Source organism: Melanerpes formicivorus, unplaced genomic scaffold, assembly GCF_026170545.1.
Source record: "Melanerpes formicivorus ecotype bairdi unplaced genomic scaffold, bMelFor1.0.p_v2 SCAF_5, whole genome shotgun sequence".
In the NCBI taxonomy this organism is placed as follows: domain Eukaryota; kingdom Metazoa; phylum Chordata; class Aves; order Piciformes; family Picidae; genus Melanerpes; species Melanerpes formicivorus.
In genome coordinates, this window is record NW_027142357.1 from 13,431,613 (window position 1) to 13,452,589 (window position 20,977).

Below are 20,977 nucleotides of genomic sequence, written 5' to 3' on the forward strand. Positions count from 1 at the left end.
TGTCCGGGGAGGCGGTCAAGAGGCTCGAAAGCCTTGAGGCGGAGTGCGTGAGTGCTCCGGCTCGCGTTCAGCCGGAGGGGAAGGGAGACCCACGGCCACTCGCCTGGGCTCGGGCGCGACTTCGGGCGCTGCTTCGTGAGAAGTCGTGCCCCCGCTGGTAGCGGTGTCGCGCTACGCGTACGTGCCCCCAGCGCCTCGCCTCAGATCGATTTGGTCCCACTTCCTGGTACAGAAGATGTCTTCTTCTGCCATGGCCTCGGGCTGGCAGCGCGGCCATTCCCGGCTTTGGCTGAGTGCAAAGCTCCCCGCTCCTCCGCTGGGAGGAGCAGGGTCGTGACTCAGCACTTACGCACGCAACGGCGGGCCGAGAAATTAGCCGGGAAACGCTGTGCTCCGCCCATAGAGTAGCAGCCGGGAAACCGGACGGGGTCCGAATTCATGTGGGAGGTAAGAAGCGGGGACTGAAGTGGAGAGGAGACGAAGAAAGGCTTCAGCTTCCGATTCTGGAGCCTAACTCAATCACAGGAAGTTTCACCTCAACATAGGAAAAAACTTTTTTTTGTTGTGAGGGTGATGGAGCTGCCCATAGAGGTTGTATAGTCCCCTTCTCTGAGGGATTCAAAGCGCGCCTGGACGCCTTGCTGTGTGACCTCCTTAAGTGGTTCTACTTTGCAAGGGGATTGGACTCGATCTCTGCAGGTTCCTACCAACCTCAGGCATTGTATGATTCCTTTCTTCCGGTGTGGTGCAGTTGCTTCCGGGCTACCGGGGGGCTGGAGCCAACTACTTACCTTGCTTCTGGGAGTATGGACTGAGCCTCAGCATTCCCTTGTGCTCCTTGTTTTTGCGTTATTGTTAAATCTTACCGTCTGGCAGTGCCTCGCTCAATCAAACTTCAGAAGTAGTGCTGCGAGAAAGGGCCAGCCCAGCCGGCCCCACACAGAGGTGGGAGGAGAGATTACAGACAGCTAGCAAATGTAGCAGGTGTTGAGGGGTCTTGAGGGTGTTGCAAACTCGAGCAGGAAACCTTTAGACTTGAGAAAGCTTTCCAAGAATGGCAGCAACACACACTTGGAAACTGGTTTAAAGGTAGATGAAAGAATTTCTGGTGGACCGTGCTTCGGTTTGACTTGCTGCTGAAATGATTATGTACACCTGATACATAGCCTGCCCCTGTTCGCTTGAAGCAATGATTTTTTTTTTTAACTAATTTAGTTGAAATCATTGGCCCTAAATTTGGAATGATCATAATTCAGTTTGAACCTAAATTAGTTATCTTGTTGGTTTAGGCATAAATCAGTTTGGTCTGATTTATTCTGCTAAATTTAGTTGATTAAAGCATCTAGACAGGATATCAAAAGTAGTTTATAGGTAAATTATAATTACTGTGAAGTGATACAGTTTCTATGTGTAGATAATTGGCTTAGATCTAAACCTTTTTGATAGTTATTTAATTGAACAGGATGTCACACACATGGGATTTAATATGGGGACAGAAGGAATGGGAAGAATAGTTAGTGAGCTATGGAATAGTAAGTTTTAATACAGGAAAAGAGGAATCTGACCTTTCTCTTATTCAGAGGTTTTGTTTTTATTTTGCATCCGTAATTTTTAATTCTGTAGAAAGCTTTGCTGTTTCCAGCTGCTCCAAACAAGATTAAAAGACCTGCCTGCCCATTTGAGCAGAAGACGCTTAAGGACTTTTTTACCTAGATAACCTTACCCAAGCAGAAAAGAGGTACTTAGGTTACATGGAAGAAGTTGGTGTGGTGGAAGAACATATTTAGACCAAGCACTGAGTGCCATTACATGTTAGTTGGCATACAGGGGTGTTTATAGAGCTTTCCTGTGCCAAATGTGAAACACAGTCTAACAGCAAGATATGACTGGGAGTGGATGGGTGCTTCACAGCTTCAGCTTGGGTGTCTGGCTTGTAACAGAGAACACTGTTCTGCTACAGCCACACAAGAATGAGCTCTCAGACTGCAGATCAAGGAATGTGTATGAAGCATTATATTCTCTATGGAGAGTTGTAGTAAGTTACTGCAGGGACTCCCCACCTACAAACAATGGAGTGAAGCAAAGATCTGAACATGGAGAATGTTCAAAAGAAATAGAAGAACTTAAGGACCTCTTGAGGTCATTAACCTAGTTTTTTGCTCAGAGCAGGGCTAAATAAATGTACACAGGGTTGTTCAGAGATTTTGCCCAATCTGGCCTTTGTTTTAGTGTTATGCTGGGAAAAGGAAGTAAATCTCAAATTTATTTAAAATGAAACTATATGATCTGCAGAGAATTCAGGGTTTCTAAACATCTGTTGAGGCAAATCTTACACAAACATTGTTGACGATTCAAATGTTCCTAGTATTCACTTTTCACTTTCAGGCAGAGAGACTGTTGATTCCAGCAATATGGAGGAGGATGTCAGCTTGAAGTTCCGTCAGCAGCTTCTGCTCATTGACCAAAACCTCGTGGCTGAAGATGTAGCAGCTTTAAAATTTTTCTGTACTGACTTGCTCCCCTCCAGAAAGCTAGAAAGCGTCAAGTCAGCTGTGGACATCTTTCAGCTTCTTATGGCTGAAGAATATCTGAATGAGGGAGATACTTTCCTACTAGCTGAACTCTTATACAGAATTAAATGTCACTCGTTGCTCAAGAAACTTGGTTATACCAAGGAGAAAGTAGAAGAATGTCTGCGTGAGAAAGGGAGAGTGTCTCCATACAGGTAAGCTTGCAGTGAGATTCTGTTTTCCACATTTCTGCCACCTGTGCCATACTGTTTCTGTTTCAAAATTCTTAGATTGCTTTTAGTTTCCACACTGTGTGCTGTTCTGCTTTTATCTCACTGATTCTCTGTTACAGGCAGATGCTGTATGAATTGTCAGAGAACATTACCAATGAGATGTTGAAGGAAATCATATTCCTGCTGCAAAGCCATCTTCCAAAGCGAAGGATAACTCTTGTATGTGTGGTGACAGCCAAATGTGGGAGGGAAGAAGAGAGGGAAATAGGAGGAAAAGCATGAAAAATATTTTACACAGTAGGGCATAATCTGCAACTAGGCTAGTCAGTATTTATAGGGTTATCAAGGAGGAAGAAAGGAAGGAAGGAAGTGTGGAATTTTGTGGTTTATGCCAAGGTCAATCACTGACAGTCCATTATCTTGCATTAGATCATGAAAGGTAGACGAATCTTCAACCTGCTTGAGCCATGTGCAAATGAGATTAATGTCCCTGGATCAATGGTTCTGTTCTATGGCAAGTAAACCTTCTCAAAGCCAAGAGTCATTAATAAGACCACAACAAATAATAATGCAACCATTAGCTTTCTGTGGAGAAACATTTCCATCTCCCACAGTGATAGAAAATTGACTGGACCTCGTTGGTAGGAAGCAAAGCAGATAATGTGATTGTTTGAGACAGGGCTGAGGCAGGTTTTGGGTTCTAAGGAACAATAACTATTTTACTTTCTCCTTTTGGCTACTAGTCCACTCTGGATGTACTGACTTTATTGGAAAAACAGGGTCTTGTGTCTGACAACAATGTACAGATGCTGGAGGACATCTGTATGGAAGTTTCACCCAATCTGGTGAAAACAGTCAACCGCTACAGGACAAAAGGTGAGAAATTCTGAGGCAGGGAGTGGGTTTGCTAAAATGCAGGAAGCACTAGAAAACTAAGTCTGGAAAACTGAACTTCAAAGTCCTATGTGTGCATTGCTGGAAGCAGAGCTAGAGTGGGATCACTCACCTTGACACATAATTTGTCTCTACTTTGCATTACTTCCTAGCTGAATTCCTGTAGGGACATGCTGGAATATTTGAGGCCACATAGAACAGTTCAGCACATGCAGAACAGACTGGGAAGCTGGAAATCCATTTATAGTTATGTAGCACTTCTTAATTTCTCCATGAATAGTACTGAGATGATGACACTTTGCTTCTCTCATTTTGTCTTTTTTATTTTTCTTAGTGTCTCTGCCTCAGCAGGAGAGCACTTTTCCTGTCAAGGAATCTTCGCTGTCTCACAGTGGAGACATCAGCGTGTTTGCTTCCTCACTGGTACACTGGAATACATATTGCCTACTTGGGTTTTAATGAGTTTCGGGGATTGTGGGTTTTTTCTTGCCTTTATTTTGAAACTGTTTTGGGTGTGAGATTCTTTGCTAAATCTTCCTATTTGGTTTAGGAAGGAAACAAGCATACTTGCTCAGCGTGTTTGTACAGCTGCATATAGCATCAAGTAATGGAAACCAAAAATGCTACTATTAGTTGTGTGCTGTTGGGAAAAAAATCACATTAGGAAGAGGGATGAGTGAGAGGAAAAAGCTAGACAGGTGCCTCTAGAGAATGGATCAGTTAGTTGGTGCTGACTTTTTAAGTTTTAGCTGATCAGTACTAAACTGCCTCTAAAGGCTAAGACCATACATGGATCGGTACAAACTGCTGCTGCTAAAAGAAGTGGTCCCAGTTTTTCAATGGACCAGTCCTTGATCCATTAATCCCATCCTGCAGCTGTATGATGAATCAGACTGGGGAATTTACCAGGGCTATAACTGATCTCTTTTACTGGGGAAAAAAAAGAGAGGAATAAAGAGAGTTTTAACTTAGTTCTAAATGAGGAAACCCAGTGATGTTTCTAGGGATACTTTCCAGAAGTGAAGTTTTAGTAGACAAGAGCTGAGGAAAATGAGCTACTTAGTATCATAAGGGTTTGTATTAGTGCTGCTTTGAGCTGTATTTACTCTATTTGTATAGAGGGATTGGGAAGACTTCAAGCACAGCACTTGGAAAAATGAATGTGATTTTATTAAGAAAACATAGATTTGAAAGAATTTAAGGAGAAAAAGAAAAAGACTAAGAGACTGTTTACATAATGCTGATTATTATGCTTGCTTTTTCTTTAAAATTATGAGACTTTTCCACTATGAAACTTTATCTGTGCTGTATTATAAACCCTTAGCACATATTGCTAGAAGATGTCTCTTACGCAGGACTAGAGTCACTAGTTATAATGATTTATACTCAATCAACTCTCCAAAAGAATTGATATGGCACTATGTTGGAACCTTTATTTTGTTTTTAGTGATTGCCTACCCCTATAGTGAGAGGATAATCTCATTTACAAGTGACAGAAAATTATTTGCTGTTTCCCATTATCCTTAAGAGAAACTATAGTTGTCTCCAACTCTGCAAGATTTGCTGTAAGCGAGCAAGTCTCTTATAATTTCGTGATTAAATACTTTGCTGACCTTAGGAGTTCAGTATTTTTCCTACTCACTATTCAAAGAGCTTTGTATTAAGCCTATTTTGCTAAAATTACTACGAAGACATTATGTGTAGTACCAATAATTTTTAACATGATATTCTTTCCAATCAATAAATAGGAGACCTCAATCAAATCTGCCAGTTCTTGTACCAATGGTAAGGATTTCTGAAAATATGCTTAATTTTTGATATTTAATGTTGCATTCCTTTACTTTTTCTGGGAAATCGCCAGCATTTGGTTTAATGCAACACATTTACCTTGCTGCTTTCTTGGAAGGGTCTTTCTGTTTCTGCCCTAAAAACAATTAAATGAAGAATTCCCTTTCTTATATAAAAAAAGGCCAGAGAAAAATGGCAAATCCTGTGTACTTTGTCAGTCATTTACCAGAAACTAACTAATGTGCTTTCTGAGAAGTAGCGTAAGGACTGGTCTGACTAGAAGTAAAATTATTATTTTTTTATCCCCTGAAAATAAAATACAAGTTTTCTGTTTGAATATCCCTGGGAGGCCAAGAAAAGAGACAGTATGACTACAAAACTGAGATGTTGATTTTTTGGGTGCAGGATTTTACCTCTGACTTCTCTTGCTGTAGGAGTGTTGCATGGTGGAGCTGGATGTTTTGAAGAGTGAATGATTTGTAGAAAATGAGGCAATAATCATTTTAGGGTATTCAGAAGGACAAGTAGATAAAGCAGTAATAAATAAAGTTATATTTTGTATCAGAACTGTGAAAAGATTCTGTGCAAATAACAGTGGGTAGTGTTGCATCCATCTTTGTGACTCCATGTCAGATTGACCAGTTGCAAAGTACAGCATTGCAACATCGGTCAGCTCTTTTGCCCTTCCAAGTTCTGTCAGTTGCCGCTCTGAAAGTCATCCTGACTTATTTCTAAACTGATTTCCAAACGAAAAAATGATTTGAATGTCTTGGGTAGAATCTGTCCTTGTATGATGGATATCTTTTTCCCAAATACTAATAGAAACCTTGCCTTTGTCACAAATATATACATAATAGAAGTAGCTGGAGACACATTCAGAATAGATCCTTTGGATGTGGCAATGCTATCTCGTATGGAGGACTTATTCCTTTGATTCAAACTGTATTTCAAATACAAGAAGTGCAGTGTTGTAGCTAACCTCCTTTTTGCTACATCCACAAATACTGAATTTCTCTAATTTATCTTCTTAAAAAATATATGCTGGTTTGTTGTTTTCCTTTTGTTTGATTTTTTTGTTTTTTCTTAGATAACAAAGCAGCTGATCTTACACAAGGCTTCTCTGGAATGAAACTGGAGCTGCCTGGAGGATTCAGCAATGTAGAAAATGAATCCAAGGTTTGAGACAATCTCTTAAATCCTTCTGTATAACACCTGGGTTTCTGAGGGGCTCATCCCAGCAATGACAGTTGTCATGCAAGGACATGTGAGATGTGTCTCTTGAAGTTTTTTGAGTTGTCTGATCATCTGAAACGTTTCAGAGAATATTTTTACTGTGGAGGCCAGAAACTTAGCAATATTGAAAGATGTGGTCAAGGCAGAGCAGGCATAATACCTTTAATGTAATCTACACTAGTGTATCTGCTTATTCTCCTAGTATAGGCAAAATAATTGGTGTTTTCTTAAGTTATGAATTTTGGAGAAGGCAATAGAATGTGCTAGACATGGAGACAGTCATAACTACATAGTTCTCTGTGGATATGACTTAGAAAAATATTCAGGACATCGTGAAATTAAAAGTGATTAGGGGGTAGTATGTAAGGATGTTGCAAAAAGGATAAAAGAAAGCAAGTTTCTAGTAAGCTATTGCAGGCATTTAACTATCTTCCTCAATAAACCAGAGGTCTTGGTATATGAGAAAAGGCCCCTTTAGTGAGATCTCTTCTTAGAGGCCTTATGTGCACCGTTTAACCTTGTACAGCAGTGTAGCTATTGAATTCTTCAGCTTTTTCTTTCTGAATGGTCATGGCTATTGAGGAACTGAGTTGCTGCATGTATTTATTGCTATTTAATTTCTTGCAGTTCTCTAATATATCTTTTCATCACCTGATGTTCACAGTGCTGTAAGAAAAGCAGTTCTTTCTGCTTTTGAAGGAGCTTGGAATGCTGTCTTCATTTTGTTGTACTAATATGCATGAAAGCAGGTGTTTGATTTCTATCTAGTGAGCAGAAAGGAGCTGGAGTGGTAGGAGTTTTTAATTTCAGCCAGACGTTGGACTTGAGATGGTACTTGAAGTTTTGGTGACTTTCACATATTTAGAACATTCTTTCTTAAGAGAGAGAGGTAACTGATAAGTCTTGGTGAAACTGATCACGTGGCAGGTTTGTGCACTTCCAGAATCTCTGTTCTGCTTGCATCCCTTTCTAGCAGATCAGTATGAACCACTGCCTCCAGGTATTCATCACTACTCTTGAAAAAAACAAAACTCAGATGTCTAACTTCCCATAGTTTCACTGTGAACCCTCTGCCATCTGAAGTTAAAATATTGTTGTGACACTGGAAATAGCTGTAGACTTCTATTCCTATCACAAATTCAGATTGCACAGTTTGAGTGCTGATTCCTCCCCTTTGCATACAGATGACCAACCTAACTTGCTAAAGCTTTCCTCTACAGTTTGATAGAATGGTGACAGAGTGGGCTTGAGACTTCACCCATGTTATTCACACAAGGAAGCACCAATGAGTTCCAGCTTTTCTGAAGTAACCCACAGTCTTAGGTGCCTCTAAGTTTTGAATGACAAATTTGAGACATGTTAAGGAAATAAAAGTTGAATAAATTCATTGAGGCTCTAAGTTTTTTCCTCTCCTTTCTACAGAAGATGACAACCTACAAAATGGATGGGCCACACAGAGGATTTTGTCTTGTTATTAATAATGTCAACTTTGATGGATCTCTTCAGGAGAGGAAGGGTTCTTGCAAAGATGCTGGTAAGTTACTGAAGTGAGATTTTTGGTGTATTAGTCTCTTTCCCCATGTGAGTTGATTGTCTAGTATTGCTCTATATTTTATTGTCTATATTTTAGGTAATATTGTTAAAGAGTAAAATGTTTGATATATATTAAACTATGTTATTTGTGTATCTGAGGGAAGGATGGCTTAAAGGAGGACTTGAGCTTCTGATGTAGTTGGATCATTCTTGAATCATTTTAAGAATCTTTTTTATGTGGCCTTTATCTATAGCTATAATAAAGAACTAAACTAAACCATACAAAAATCTTAATTTGTTCATTCTGTTTATCTCTTCTGTATGAAACTAATAGTCAGAACTGCAACAGGAAAATAACGATGGGAGGAAGGTTTTGAAAGATCTAATCTGAAACTCGGAGAGGGATCCCTCCTGTTTTCAGGTGTTACTTGTGAACTCACTGAAGTGCATCATTATCTGATTGGACATGAGGAAAAATTTTCACCATGAGAAAAAGCAACCTTTGGAATTACCTTCCCAGGGAAGTGGTGGAATCCCCAGTATTGAACGCTTTGAGATACAGCTGGACAGGGTGCTGGGCCATCTCATATTTAGAGAATCACAAAATATATTTGGTTGTAAGGGACCTTCAGGATCATCCAGGCTAACCCTCGACCCAGCATTGAAGGGTCAACACTAAACCACATCCGTAAATGCCAGGTCCACACATTGCTTAAACATGTCCAGGGATGGTGACTCCACCACTGCCCTGGGCAGACCATGCCAATGTTTGATAACCCTTTCAATGCAGAAATACTTCTTAATATACCCATCCTAAACCTCTCCTGGTGCAGCTTGTATCCATCTCTGGTCCTGTTGTTTGCCACCAAGAAGACGCTGGCCCCCTCCTCATTCCAACCTCTTGTAGAGAGCAATAAGGTCTCCTCTCAGCATCCTTTTCTCCAAACTGAACAACCCCAGCTCCCTCATCTGCTCTTCACAGAACATGTGCTCCAGGCCCTTTGCAAGCTTTTGGCCAATGCTCTTGACTAGAAAAACTCCAGCAACTCTTATTATTTGAGCTGATGCCATTTATTTTTATTCCAATTAACCTTTAGGTGATATTAGTATAAGGATGAATCTGCAGAAGTGTCAAGAGTATAAGATTTTTCCCAGTTCAGATTAGTTTGCATGGTGACTTCACACAGTGGTTTTCTGCTGCCTCAATTTATCCTTTTACCTTTCATTTGTTCACAGAGGAACTGAAGCGAGTATTCACATGGCTTGGTCTGGATGTGAGGACTTACAAAGACCAGACAGCTCAGCAGATTATGAATCTCATGCAAAATTGGCAGCACCTCCCAGATCATAAAGACAGAGACTGTTTTATATGTTGCATTTTGTCTCATGGAGAATCAGGAGCAGTTTATGGGAAAGATGAGGAACTTGTGTCAATCCGCACGATCATGTCCTACTTCACTGCCAAACAGTGTCCACAACTGGCTGAAAAACCTAAGCTCTTCTTTATCCAAGCTTGCCAAGGTAAAGCTGTACAGTGTCCAGTCTACGTTGAACCTGATGCACGAGTTCCTGGCTTGTCTTTCATGCAGCACAGTGTATCTCCTTCTGAAAGTATTCCTGAAGAGGCTGATTTCCTCCTAGGCATGGCCACTATTGATGGATATGTCTCCTTCCGGCACATTCAACAGGGTACTTGGTATATTCAGGCCCTGTGCAGCAAGCTACAGTTGTTAGTACCAAGGTAAGTACTTTGTCTAGCTCTTCCATGAAAAAGTTGGAGGAAATTATCTTTGTTCTTTTTTTCTCTAAAGGCAAGTTCCCGTAGGAACACCAACCCACGTTCTGAAGTGGACAAAATTAGTAAAACCGATGATTCGCTTGCTTGCTGATGATAAATTTGCATGAACACTGCTAGTACTACAGAGAGAATCGGGAGATTGTAAAGTTTATTGCATAAAAGTAAAAGAAAAATTAAACCCTCTGATCTCTAAGGCAGAACTGTTCGTTTATCAAGTAGATGTAGGTAAAAATATTTTATTCCATTATTATTTACCAATGGAATCAAGCAGTAAGAAAAGTAATTTTTAATATGACTCAGATGAGAAGAGGATACACTTGGAGAAAAGGATGTGTTTTAAATGTTTATACTGTATTTTCTAGATGATCTAGGAGGTGTTAAATGGAGTACCGTCTGCTCACTTAACAAGTCATGCTTTTATTTTTGCTCTCCTGGCCATAGGGGTGAAGATATTTTGTCAATTCTTACAGAAGTTAATGAAGATGTGGGCAGACGTGTTGATCGCTTGGGGACAAAGAAGCAGATGCCCCAACCAGCATATACCTTAAGAAGAAAATTTGTATTCCCAATACCTAAAGACCCTCCTCCTTCACAGCAACATGGAGGCTTTTAAATATACATCCTTTTATCAGCATCTCATTTAAATGCAATTCACCATGCTACCTGTTTTAAGGCAGTTACCCAGAATCCTGAAGAACTGTTATCTCAGGGCAAGGCCTCGTGAATTTTCTGCCAAATCAACTGTGAAACTGGAGGAGACAATGAAAACAATTAATGTGCCATCTATTCACATGTGAACTGTAATTTCAACATCACTTATGGGAAGAAAGATTAGGGTAGAGGATTTGCATCCTATGAGATATGGCATTCAGCAGTCTGTATGTATAGATTTATCAGATTGATTAACTTTGTTAAGCATTACATTTTCTCACTGTCATTTCTCATTTTAAAATCTCAAATGCAGACATAGAAGCTCAAAACAAGGAGACCTCTTTCTTATAACAGCATTTTATGAGTTAACTGAAATAACATCATGTTGTTTTGTTACGAGCTTTTGCTGTGTATGGCTGGGTGCTTCCTGTTTCTTACTGCATTAAATTCGTACTACTTTTAAAGAACTTGATGAGAGAAAAATTATGTGCTAGTGTTAAGGCTTATCCTTGTTTCTGACTGGCCTCTGCACTTTGTTGTGCTGCATGAATCAGTGTGGTTTTAAGTACCCTAGGGTTTAAGTTGAAGTGAAACTTAGTGTATTTCAGCAAAACACTGCTGGCCATAATTTCACAGGGTATTGTCAAGTATTGTTGGGAGTGTTCAAGGCCAGGTTGGATGAAGCCTTGAGCAGCCAGGTCTAGTTGAGAAGCGTCTTTGCTCATGGTGGGCAGGTTGGAGTAGATAGTCTCTAAGGTCCCTTAACAACCTAAGCTATTCTACGATTCTTTCCCAGCTTTTGACAAGGGAAGTTTTTCATCATATGCATTGAGAGCAGCCATCGTGGTCAGTTTTTATCACAATGAATTGATAGTTGTGTTACCCATCACATTTTGAGTCTTCTGCGTTAGTACGGTTGCCACACTTGAAGTCAGTTCTGTGCCATGGACAGGAAATGTTTTGTCTGTTAGAATGTATAACATGCTGTAATAGCACCATGCAGTTTCCAGTTGATGTTTGGACTTGGTGCGCTGGTTTTGTATGTTTAGGTAACAATTTAGTTTTTATCAGTGCAGGCTAAACACTGGCAACAATTTTGACCTTAAGTAGTGGGATCTTAATGTAATTCTTAAATCATGTTATGTTTATTTCTCCATAAAGACTTCTGCCTGGGTAATCTCCAGTTAAATCATAGGTAGGTAAAGGCAGTCAGAAGAGTCTAAGGTGACATCCACCTTGAGTACCCTGGAGAGAGGGATCTGCACTTGTGAAGTATAAAAGGCTAGTAAAGTCTTTGCTCATCATAAATTCTTTTCAAAAACATTTTGTACTGCCATGATTTATACCAACTATTCAGTGCAAGTTTTTTGCCCATGTGGCATCCTGGTTTGTATTAGAAACACTCTGGTCAGCAGGAACAGGGAGGTGATCATCTCCCCGTACTCAGCACTGGTGAAGCCACACCCTGAGTATTGTGTTCAGTTCTGCATCCCTCACTATGGGAAGGATACTGAGGAGCTGGAGCATGTCCAGAGAAGGGCAGTCAGGCTCATGAAGGGCCTGGAGAACATGAGCTACAAGGAGCAGCTGTGGGAGCTGGGGTTGTTCAGTATAGAGAGGAGGCTGAGGGGAGACCTTACTGCTATCTACAACTACCTGAAGGGAAGCTGGAGGAGGGGGCAGCTTCTTCTCCTTGATGGCAAGAGACAGGACTAGAGGAAATGGCTACAAACTGCACTAGGATAGGTTCAGGTTGGATATTAGGAAATATTTCTTCACTGGGATGATTATCAAACATTGGAATGGCCTGCTCAGGGCAGTGGTAGAGTTGCTGTCCCTGGGGATGTTCAAATGGTGTGTGGACCTGGCACTTGGGGACATGGTTTAGTGTTGACCCTCCAGTGCTGGGTCGAGGATTGGACTGGATGCTCTTTGAGGTCTCTTCCAGCCAGATACAGTCGGTGATTCCCTGTGTGCTGAGGATTGTATTTAGATGGCTGCACACTATAATACTTGGGTGCATGCAGTAGTAGTCTGTCAGCGCAAGCCCAAAAGCTGGGTAGGCCTAGCACTATAACCACAGCTGCCACTCAGGAAGATTCAGTAAGGTTGCTTCTTCGTAATGTCCAGTGACATAGTGTGAGATAGCAGTTTGAAAGTCTTGTGGGGTGTGTTTTATACTCCTTTTCTTGCTGTCCATGCTGTATGCCTTCAGTGTTCCTCCAGTAATACAGAGCTGTGCCAGAAAGAAATCAGCCTAAAACAAACAAAATTGTTGATTGCTGTTGAGGCTTTCTGATGGCATACAGAAAGCATACGCACACGCACTCCCCCTACAAAACTAAAGAAGGGCTGTAACTTGTGCAACTGTTGTTTAGACAGATTTAAGTTGGAACCATTGGGGAACTTTGGATCTTGGGAAGATGATCTTCAAGTGGAGTTTGAAACATCCACAAATCCCTGGTGTCCTACCCCTCCTGTAAGCTTTTGTGCAGGAGCTGTGTATCCTGCTTTGTCAGTAGAGGCCACAGTCACAACAGTTGCTGAGGAGTCAGTTGCCTCAGCATTTTCAGTTTCTCAAGATTAGCTTCTCTGTGAGAGATTAATTTTTGACAAGTAATAGATTGGGATGAGTCTAGAGGAAGACAGAGTGACAAAATCAGTGTGCAGGGGAGATGATGGAGATTGGAGAGATAGCAAGCTAAAAAAAGAACAGGAATGTTTTGGGGAAGGGTGAGAGTTAAAAATAAGAAGTGAAACAGTAAAGGCAATGAGGAAGAACAGTGCCAGGAGGGGTTGTCCTTGAAACTGCTGCATGATGGGACATGCCCTTATCTGGCAAGAGCAAATTTGGGATTGGTCTTGTTCACAAGCATTTGCCACACAGTGCTGACGTCATACTTCCTCTTTCAAACTGCAACTGAAGTCTTTATTCAGTTAAAATACAGGGAGAAATGCAGGGAGAAAGACGCTGAGATAGAGGGTGGAGGCAGAACCATTTTGTACCTGAGGATCAGATCTTGGACCTCTGTGCTGCTCAGTCTTTGGATAAAAGGACAAGTCCGGACAATGAGATAAGTCACACACATTTTCTGAACTGTTACTAATGTGTGACTTTTGGAAGGAATTTGGATGCCTCGTTCTATCAAGGGGTATGTTGTAATTTTGAGTTTATAAAGGTAGGTAGGTTGAAATCAACGATTCATTGTTTTAATTGCAAAATTTTTAACAAATCTCAGCCTTCCTAACCGTCTTTCTTCACAACGCTGACGGCACAAGCTTCAGAAAGTCTGGTGTTGTACTGACTGCTGATCATGTGTTTCCTACTGCAAGGAAGATACTGAGCATTAAAGCTATGATAGCAAGACAGCCCTTCACTACTGAAGTCGTTTTGTATTTACTTTGGGCTAGTCTACATGAGGTTGTACCTTTTATAATCGTGTTTAGATGATCACAGGATATTAGGGGTTGAAAGGGACCTCTGAAGAGCGAGTCTACCTCCTCTGCCAGAACAGGACGATACCTGAGAAATACACCCCCACCAGCTACTTTCCAGATAGGCTTTACTGAGCACAATTTTTTTTACCTACAGAGAAGTAAGGTCTGCCCAAGTGCTCCATGTCTTGTTCTACAGGAAACATGCATTACTGTTGCTTACAAATTAAATCAACTTGTGTTTATGTTTAGATCCAAATCCTGATGTGAAATGAGTACAGAATTGCAGAAACTCCTTTTTGACATTTCTGAGGCTTTGGGAACAACTGAACTGGCATCTCTGAAGTTCCTCAGCCTGGAGTATGTCCCTATGAGGAAGCTGGAAGCCATCCAGAATGCACAGGACTTTTTCGAAGCGCTGCGGGAGAAAGGCATGATCGAGGCAGGAAACCTGTCCTTCCTGAAGGAGCTGCTTTATCGGATCAGTCGGATCGACCTCCTGGCTGCCCACCTGGGCTCCAGCCGTGAGGAGATGGAGAGAGAGCTGAAGATCCCAGGCAGGGCACAGGTGTCAGCCTACAGGTAAGCACAAAAGTTGTAAACCTTTGCATGCAAAATGTACACCAGTTCTGTTGTGTGCTGTCTTGTTTTCTGTCTGCACTGTTGTCTTATGAATATCACAGCATAATTAAGTTTGCTACAGCATGACTACCAGCCATTGTGACTTTCACATTTTTGCAGTTCAAATGTGTAATTGTAGCGTTTACTTCTCTTAACTTTCTTAATCAGTTTTTCTCTATTCTTTGTCACCAGGCAACTGCTATATGGAATTGCAGAGGACTTGACCCAAAAAGATGTTCAGGACGTGAAGTACCTGCTCCAAGAACAAATACCAAAGAGCAAGCTCCAGGATAATGTACGCAAAGCGATCTCCATAAGTTTCTTCCAAGGCTAGTTCAGAGTCTGCTAGTACTTGTAAGAAGTGAGGAAAGAGAGAACAGTCTACTCTCACTAGACTGTGTTGAAAGAATTGTGGTATTAGCTGATAGCTGCTGTTTGGAAGAATGGATCTCTTTTTTTTTTCTTCTCACTCTCTGTTCTTTTTTGCTCTCCTGTTCCTATTTTCTTCTTGTAAAATCCATCACACTCTTTGATCTTGTTATGCACGTCAGTGCTTTGCACTGCCGAGACAAAGCAGGATAACCTAGCCATAAGCATTTTCCAGTGATCATGTCTTAAGCTTAGTAATGTGTTTCTTCATTTGTCTTGCATTCTGATCCTTGTTTTAATGAGGTTTGGAGGAAAAAGAAACTGACCTTTAGTTGTTCAGTCTCAGGGAGTGAGAATCTTGCCTTCTGTTTTGTCCAGAAATGTCTGATACTGCAGTTATTGCAGGTCACTGTATGAGTTTGAGTTATGCATTTTGTTTCACCAGTCAATGTTGAAGGTGTTACTGGAAATGGAAAGAAATGGGATAATTAAAGAAGATGACCTGACAATGCTGAAAGATATATTAAAGGGATTTAGAGCTGACATAAAGAAAAAAATTGATACCTATGAAGAAAAAAAAGGTAAATTATTTAATTTGTTGTTTAAGAGTAGAGCTGTTTTTTTTTTTTTGTGGCTCCAATCTTGGCAACTTAGGATTCCAGAGATAAGAGACCTTACAGTATCCTGGGATAGGCAGAACAGCTCTTGGTATCTGTGGTTTCTGAAGTTTCCTGCTGCTTCATTATCCCACCATACTTCAGGATGTATCTCTTTGAAGTACATTTGTACTTTGTAAATGGTCCTTTTTGCCTTAAATGCAATTTTTCTCTTCAGGAAATAGTGCAGTACTGGTTTTGAACTAGCACAGCTTTTCAGTCAGAGACTGAAGTGACAATTGCCTTGTGGAAATTTGTACTGAGCAATTGTCAGTAATGCTTTCTGTTAGCCAGGCTGTTTGCTCTTAGTTAAAGAAAATATTCCTGGAGGCCAGGTACTTGGCTAAAGCATAGCCATTAGCTTTCTGGACTCCAGTATTTCTGGGCTGTTGCAGCTGAGGTGGTGACTTCTGACACCACAGCTGGGCCTTACTCTTGGGGAAACATGATATGTCAACCAGCAACAACTAAGACCTATTAAATTTTTCCCCAGAACCTCCTTTTGGACATGTGTTTCCTTAGACGCATCTCTACAGCCTGTGAGTTCCCTGTAGAGATACTGACTAGTTTCTCCAGTGTGTCTTTGTGCTGCTGATCTGTGCTGATGTTTCTAAAAGAGCAGAAGAAAATTGCCAAAGGTGGCTAATGTAAGCAAGCAAGGGGAATGGCTTTTAAGTAGTATTGTTGTTTTGTCACTCTTGGTAATAAGAAGAGCATGTCTTACAGATCTTGTTGCCTTGACAATTCTATTTAAACACACCCATCCCACAGTGGAGATGCTAGTGAATGGCTTCCCTGGGGTGACTACTCACAACTGGACTTTTATTACCTGGATTTTGCTGCTGATAAAAGAGCAGAAAAGAATTGGAGCACTGGTATACACAGCTTCAGTAACCAACTGTCTGTGAAACTGGGAATCCTGCTTGGCCTAGCTCTACAAAATAATGGTATCTCAGTGATGTGAAAGCCACCTTTCACTTACTCCTTGCACAAGTTTTCTGAGTGTTGAAATATGCATAGTGGAAGATTTATCTTTGTAGCCCTAACATTTTCTGTTTATCATCTCTGTCTTAGAAAATTATTCTAAGAAAAAACTCCACTACCCAGTGTCTGTGTCAGTACATCCAGCAGGACAAGGAGCAGAGGGGGAGACACCACACCTGGTGAGAAATTCCTCAAGACTACCTTTAAAGTATTTGTTCAGCTCCTTGGAGGGATAAATTTTTAAGACTTAGCAGATGGAAGAGCTGAAAGGGAAGGGTTCTGTCTTTATATGTATGCCTTTAAACAATTCTTACTTTCAACACAAAACCAAGCCTGGCTGTCAGCAACTCTTTAGGCAAGAAATGAAAGAGTAGCTGTTGCATGAAGAAAACCAATCTTAACAATAAAGAAGACTGGGACACCAAAGTTCTAGCCAGGATACTCCTGGACTAAGGTGAAGGGGAAACCAGAATCTGCTAAGTCACTTGAAACCCATAAGGACTCTCAGAGGGAATGGCAGGATGCAGGAACATTGTTGTCTCTATATGCAAATTTTTGTGGCAGGCTACTTGCTTTCTCCCATGCCAAAATCATATCCTAACCACAGAGAGAGGGGAGGAGTAATTCAGGGAGGCAAAGCAGATTCCTATTCCCTGTAGCTATGTTAGGCTTTTCCTTTCTTGTGTCTTGGCTCTCATGGGGGTGTTTTTGTGCTTGGAGGTGGAGGACCAACAATATGTGTATATATAGCAGATTTCTCTTATGGATGCTTGGCACTGCTTTCTTACCTGTTTTCTTCATTTCTACAGCTTGTGGAATCATATAAGATGAAAAATAACCCACATGGTTACTGTGTGATTCTTAACAACTACAATTTTAAAAATCCAGATGAATCTAGAGAAGGAACAGTGAAAGATGGAGGTACATCTATTTTTTTTAATCCAAATACTGATTTGTTTTGCTCTCTGATAATTTTCTTAAAGAATTATCTTTTGTGTGAGGAAGAATTATGTCCACTGAGCTCCTCTGTAATGACAGTCACTGTAGAAATTTGAAATACACTACTTCCAACAGTTTAGCTGATGGCTTAAAGAAGGAACCACTTTCTCTTCTAAGTAAAAGGAATAGTCTTAATTTGTCATATGTCCCAAATAGTGAGGGAGGAATTACTCTTCTGCTTTTTCACTTTTTGATTGTTTTTCATTCTTAACTGTCATGGAGTAATATTTTTGAGTCTTTAAATTCTTTTTAATGCTCAAGTACATGCTACTGGTTTACAATTTTTCTTAAATCCTGTCTTTCTGCAAGAGTAACTTTAAACTTTTTATCTTAAAAATGTAGAACCTGTCTTCTGAAAGCTGACATAAGAGGTATTTTAACTGAATCCAGCCTGTCTACAGGCTGCTTACTCCCCAAGTACTTCTGCACAACAACAAAGTCAACATTTACTGAGAAGTTAGCATAGCATTTGTTAGCTGGCTACCCTGCCTTCTTTCTTCTTGCATTGATCATTACTTAAATTACTTAAATTAAGAGTGGCAGAGTGTGTCATTCTAAAGAGATACCTCTTATTTCCTAGTGGTGTTCTTAAGCATCTGAGATTACTATGCAATGCACATATAAAGCTTAGTTTAACACAGTAAGCCTCACTAATTTGTACCAATTAATCAGCCTGAAACTTGGTTTGGTTTTACACAGCTTGATGCTTCACCCAGTTGTATTAAAAAAAACCCCACAAACAAACAGAAATTAGTCATTTGAGATTTTCTAATTAGATTTGGCTGGCAAAAAGTCAGACAGGTGAGTTTATTGGTGGGATCTGAACACTTATGCTACTGTCTGATCTCCCACACAGACACTAAGGTTTCAGCAGCATCTTTGTCACTATTTATAACAGGTGCCTTCTGACTTTTTTTTTTTCCAGAGGCTGTAAAGAGAGTCTTTAAGTGGCTTCAGTTTGAGACAGTTGAGTACATGGATCTAGAAGCAAACCAAATGTATGCAAAAGTTAAAGAATACAGCAAAAAAGATCATAGTAACATGGACTGTTTTGTTTGTTTCATTTTTTCCCATGGTGAAAAAGACAAAATAAAAGGTGTTGATAATGAGCTGGTTAATATTAAAGATTTACTTTTCTGCTTCAGTGGATCTAATTGTCCTTCTCTTGCTGGCAAACCCAAGCTGTTTTTCATCCAGGCTTGCCAAGGTTTTGTAGGCCATCCAGCTGTCATAGTAAAAGAAGACTTTTCTGGCCATTTTGAGACTGATGCTACCCCTCAGATTTCAATTCCCGATCAGGCTGATATTCTTGTTGGCATGGCTACAGTGGAAGACTACGAGTGCTACCGCTGTACAGAAACTGGCAGCATTTACATTCAGTGCCTCTGTGACAAGATGGAGCTGCTTTGCCCACTGTAAGTACTATTTTTAATCCATGTACCATACTTAGGGATGTTGGGCTGAGACATCATTGGTTTGCATTTGTGCTGTATAATGTTTTTTCATCTGCAGGACAGTGCAGAACAATAGTTTATTCTGGTACTGGACATTATTTTCATACAGATGAACTAAAGTACAAGTGAATTCCCCTAGTTTGCTTGTGACAGAGCCAGGGATCTAATGCTGGAGCATTATGTCTACATGAGCATATGTATGTGTGTGCATGGGTTTTAATACTTTTTGACTCATGATTATTTTTTTTTCAAGTGACACCTGATGAGAGGAAAATTTGATGAGAGATTGCACAGACAAACAAAAAAACACAAACCAGTGTTCTTTACTCACAATTTTCATTGCTGCCTCCTTCCCATCCCCATTCTAAACTCTAGAACTCCCCTTGAGACATCACTTTCTCATCCATAAGGCGGGGTGGGGAGTGCTTCATTTGCATGTGCTCTAATGCCTGTAACCAAAGAGGAGGAATACATTTGCTGGTAAACATACATGGAGGTTGTTTTTATTCCCCTAAACACACTGAATTCTGTGTTTGCACAACAGACTGCCTGTGACAAGCAGAGGGAGAGGAAGACACTAGCCTTCCTTGAAACACCACTTTATCAGAGCAAACATAGCTCAGATTCTTGGCCTCAATGCAAGTACCATGTATGTCAATGTAATTTTTTTTCATTTTTATTCAAGCTCCAAGGATCTCATAACCATCCTGACTGAAGTGAACAAGGAAGTGGGAAGAAGAGTAATAAAACAAAAGAAGCAGATGCCAAAGATAACATCAACTCTACGGAAGCAATTGATCTTTCCAATTCCACAACGTCCATCAACTGAAAAACAGGAAAATACACTCAGTTAGGAGTTAGACTGGGCGTACACAGGAGAGAGAATTTTCAAGAGAAATTGTTTGAATCTGTGTATTAACAAACCGGTCCTTCAAGGGGCTGTGGGACATAAATTTTCAAATTTCCATGTTTAATCTGTAGCAGTCTGGTAAGCCATGGAAGAGTAGGGACCTGACATTCTGTCCTGCAGAAGCAGTGGAATCTGCACAGTCTGAATTTCAGGTGAGGAAATACTTGTAAGTAAGAAGGAAATACTTTTATGATTTTTAAGAGTTACTGGAAATGGTAATGGAACTCCCATTTCTGAGTTAGAAGTCCCTGATATATGAAGAAAAGAATGGATGGATTTAGAATGTTGGATCCCTTCCCAGGGAGCATGTATAAGATTATAATTTATTTACTCAGAGGTGAATTGTTTGCTGTCTCTGGAAGACACATAATTTTTCTTGGAAAATAATGTCCCTGTCAAGAAGAATGAAGAAAAAGATGATCATGATAATAAAAGTTTGGTTCTTTTCTCCAGATGTGTTTCTTTGCATCATAGTATCAATTTACTTGGCTAAACAATAATGCTGTTTATATTTTTTTAATAGTAGGAGTTGTAATTGTGTTTTGTTCTTAGAGCTCTTAAGGGGCAGTCAGGTTTAAATTGTTGTTGACCACTGGTAGGAAGGTTAACTCCATTAGATCCACTACTCCAAGATGCCTTCTTCTGGCAACTGACATTAGCTCTTGTGGACTCTAGGTTTTGCTTTAATAAGTACTCTTGGTTTTCACACCACCTTTCTTAGTGGCGAGTTCCTCTTTTGGAGGAGCTGACTGAGGGTCAGTCAGCATGACAAACACTTCAGCAAAAGTTACTTTGCTCTCATTGATATATTCATTGGCAGCCACCTGTGTGTTAGCATATTGTTCTCCCTTCATTAGCAGCTGCAGAGATGGTAGGAAGGACTAAGTTTAAGTTCAGGACTAATGATAA

At 40.4% G+C, this 20,977-nt stretch overlaps 2 protein-coding genes across 7 annotated transcripts; both read left to right on the forward strand.

The window, feature by feature from the left end:
- The first annotated feature begins 192 nt into the window (after positions 1-192).
- Positions 193-14,415, forward strand: CASP10 (caspase 10). 6 transcript variants are annotated; one of them, XM_068138280.1, is made up of 11 exons: positions 193-447; positions 2,386-2,725; positions 2,863-2,962; positions 3,487-3,619; positions 3,972-4,060; positions 5,386-5,422; positions 6,513-6,601; positions 8,081-8,192; positions 9,428-9,712; positions 9,833-9,932; positions 10,431-10,611. In XM_068138280.1, exons 2-11 carry the CDS (start codon positions 2,412-2,414, stop codon positions 10,600-10,602), a joined length of 1,431 nt encoding a protein of 476 aa, XP_067994381.1. In that variant the 5' UTR covers positions 193-447; positions 2,386-2,411; the 3' UTR covers positions 10,603-10,611. The 6 variants fall into 6 exon arrangements, with proteins under 6 accessions (XP_067994381.1, XP_067994382.1, XP_067994380.1 ...); XM_068138281.1 differs by lacking the exon at positions 10,431-10,611 and adding an exon at positions 14,328-14,415 and having other exon boundaries at positions 9,428-9,932; XM_068138279.1 differs by having other exon boundaries at positions 2,366-2,725; positions 9,428-9,932.
- On the forward strand, positions 14,347-20,522 carry LOC137441191 (caspase-8-like). Its single transcript, XM_068138282.1, has 7 exons — positions 14,347-14,657; positions 14,889-14,991; positions 15,511-15,646; positions 16,796-16,884; positions 17,515-17,626; positions 18,630-19,119; positions 19,844-20,522. The coding sequence occupies exons 1-7, from the start codon at positions 14,347-14,349 to the stop codon at positions 20,010-20,012; spliced, it is 1,410 nt and encodes a 469-aa protein (XP_067994383.1). The 3' UTR covers positions 20,013-20,522.
- The last annotated feature ends 455 nt before the right edge of the window (positions 20,523-20,977 follow it).

What these genes read in the sequence shown, in the direction of transcription:
- CASP10 (XM_068138279.1), top strand. Translation starts at nt 2,412, where the DNA reads ATGGAGGAGGATGTCAGCTTGAAGTTCCGTCAGCAGCTTCTGCTCATT. An exon ending in GCGTGTTTGCTTCCTCACTG is followed by an intron (nt 4,061 to 5,385) that starts GTACACTGGAAT and finishes ATCAATAAATAG; the next exon opens with GAGACCTCAATCAAATCTGC. An exon ending in GGGTTCTTGCAAAGATGCTG is followed by an intron (nt 8,193 to 9,427) that starts GTAAGTTACTGA and finishes ATTTGTTCACAG; the next exon opens with AGGAACTGAAGCGAGTATTC.
- LOC137441191 (XM_068138282.1), top strand. Translation starts at nt 14,347, where the DNA reads ATGAGTACAGAATTGCAGAAACTCCTTTTTGACATTTCTGAGGCTTTG. An exon ending in TACCTATGAAGAAAAAAAAG is followed by an intron (nt 15,647 to 16,795) that starts GTAAATTATTTA and finishes TCTCTGTCTTAG; the next exon opens with AAAATTATTCTAAGAAAAAA. An exon ending in AGGGGGAGACACCACACCTG is followed by an intron (nt 16,885 to 17,514) that starts GTGAGAAATTCC and finishes TCATTTCTACAG; the next exon opens with CTTGTGGAATCATATAAGAT.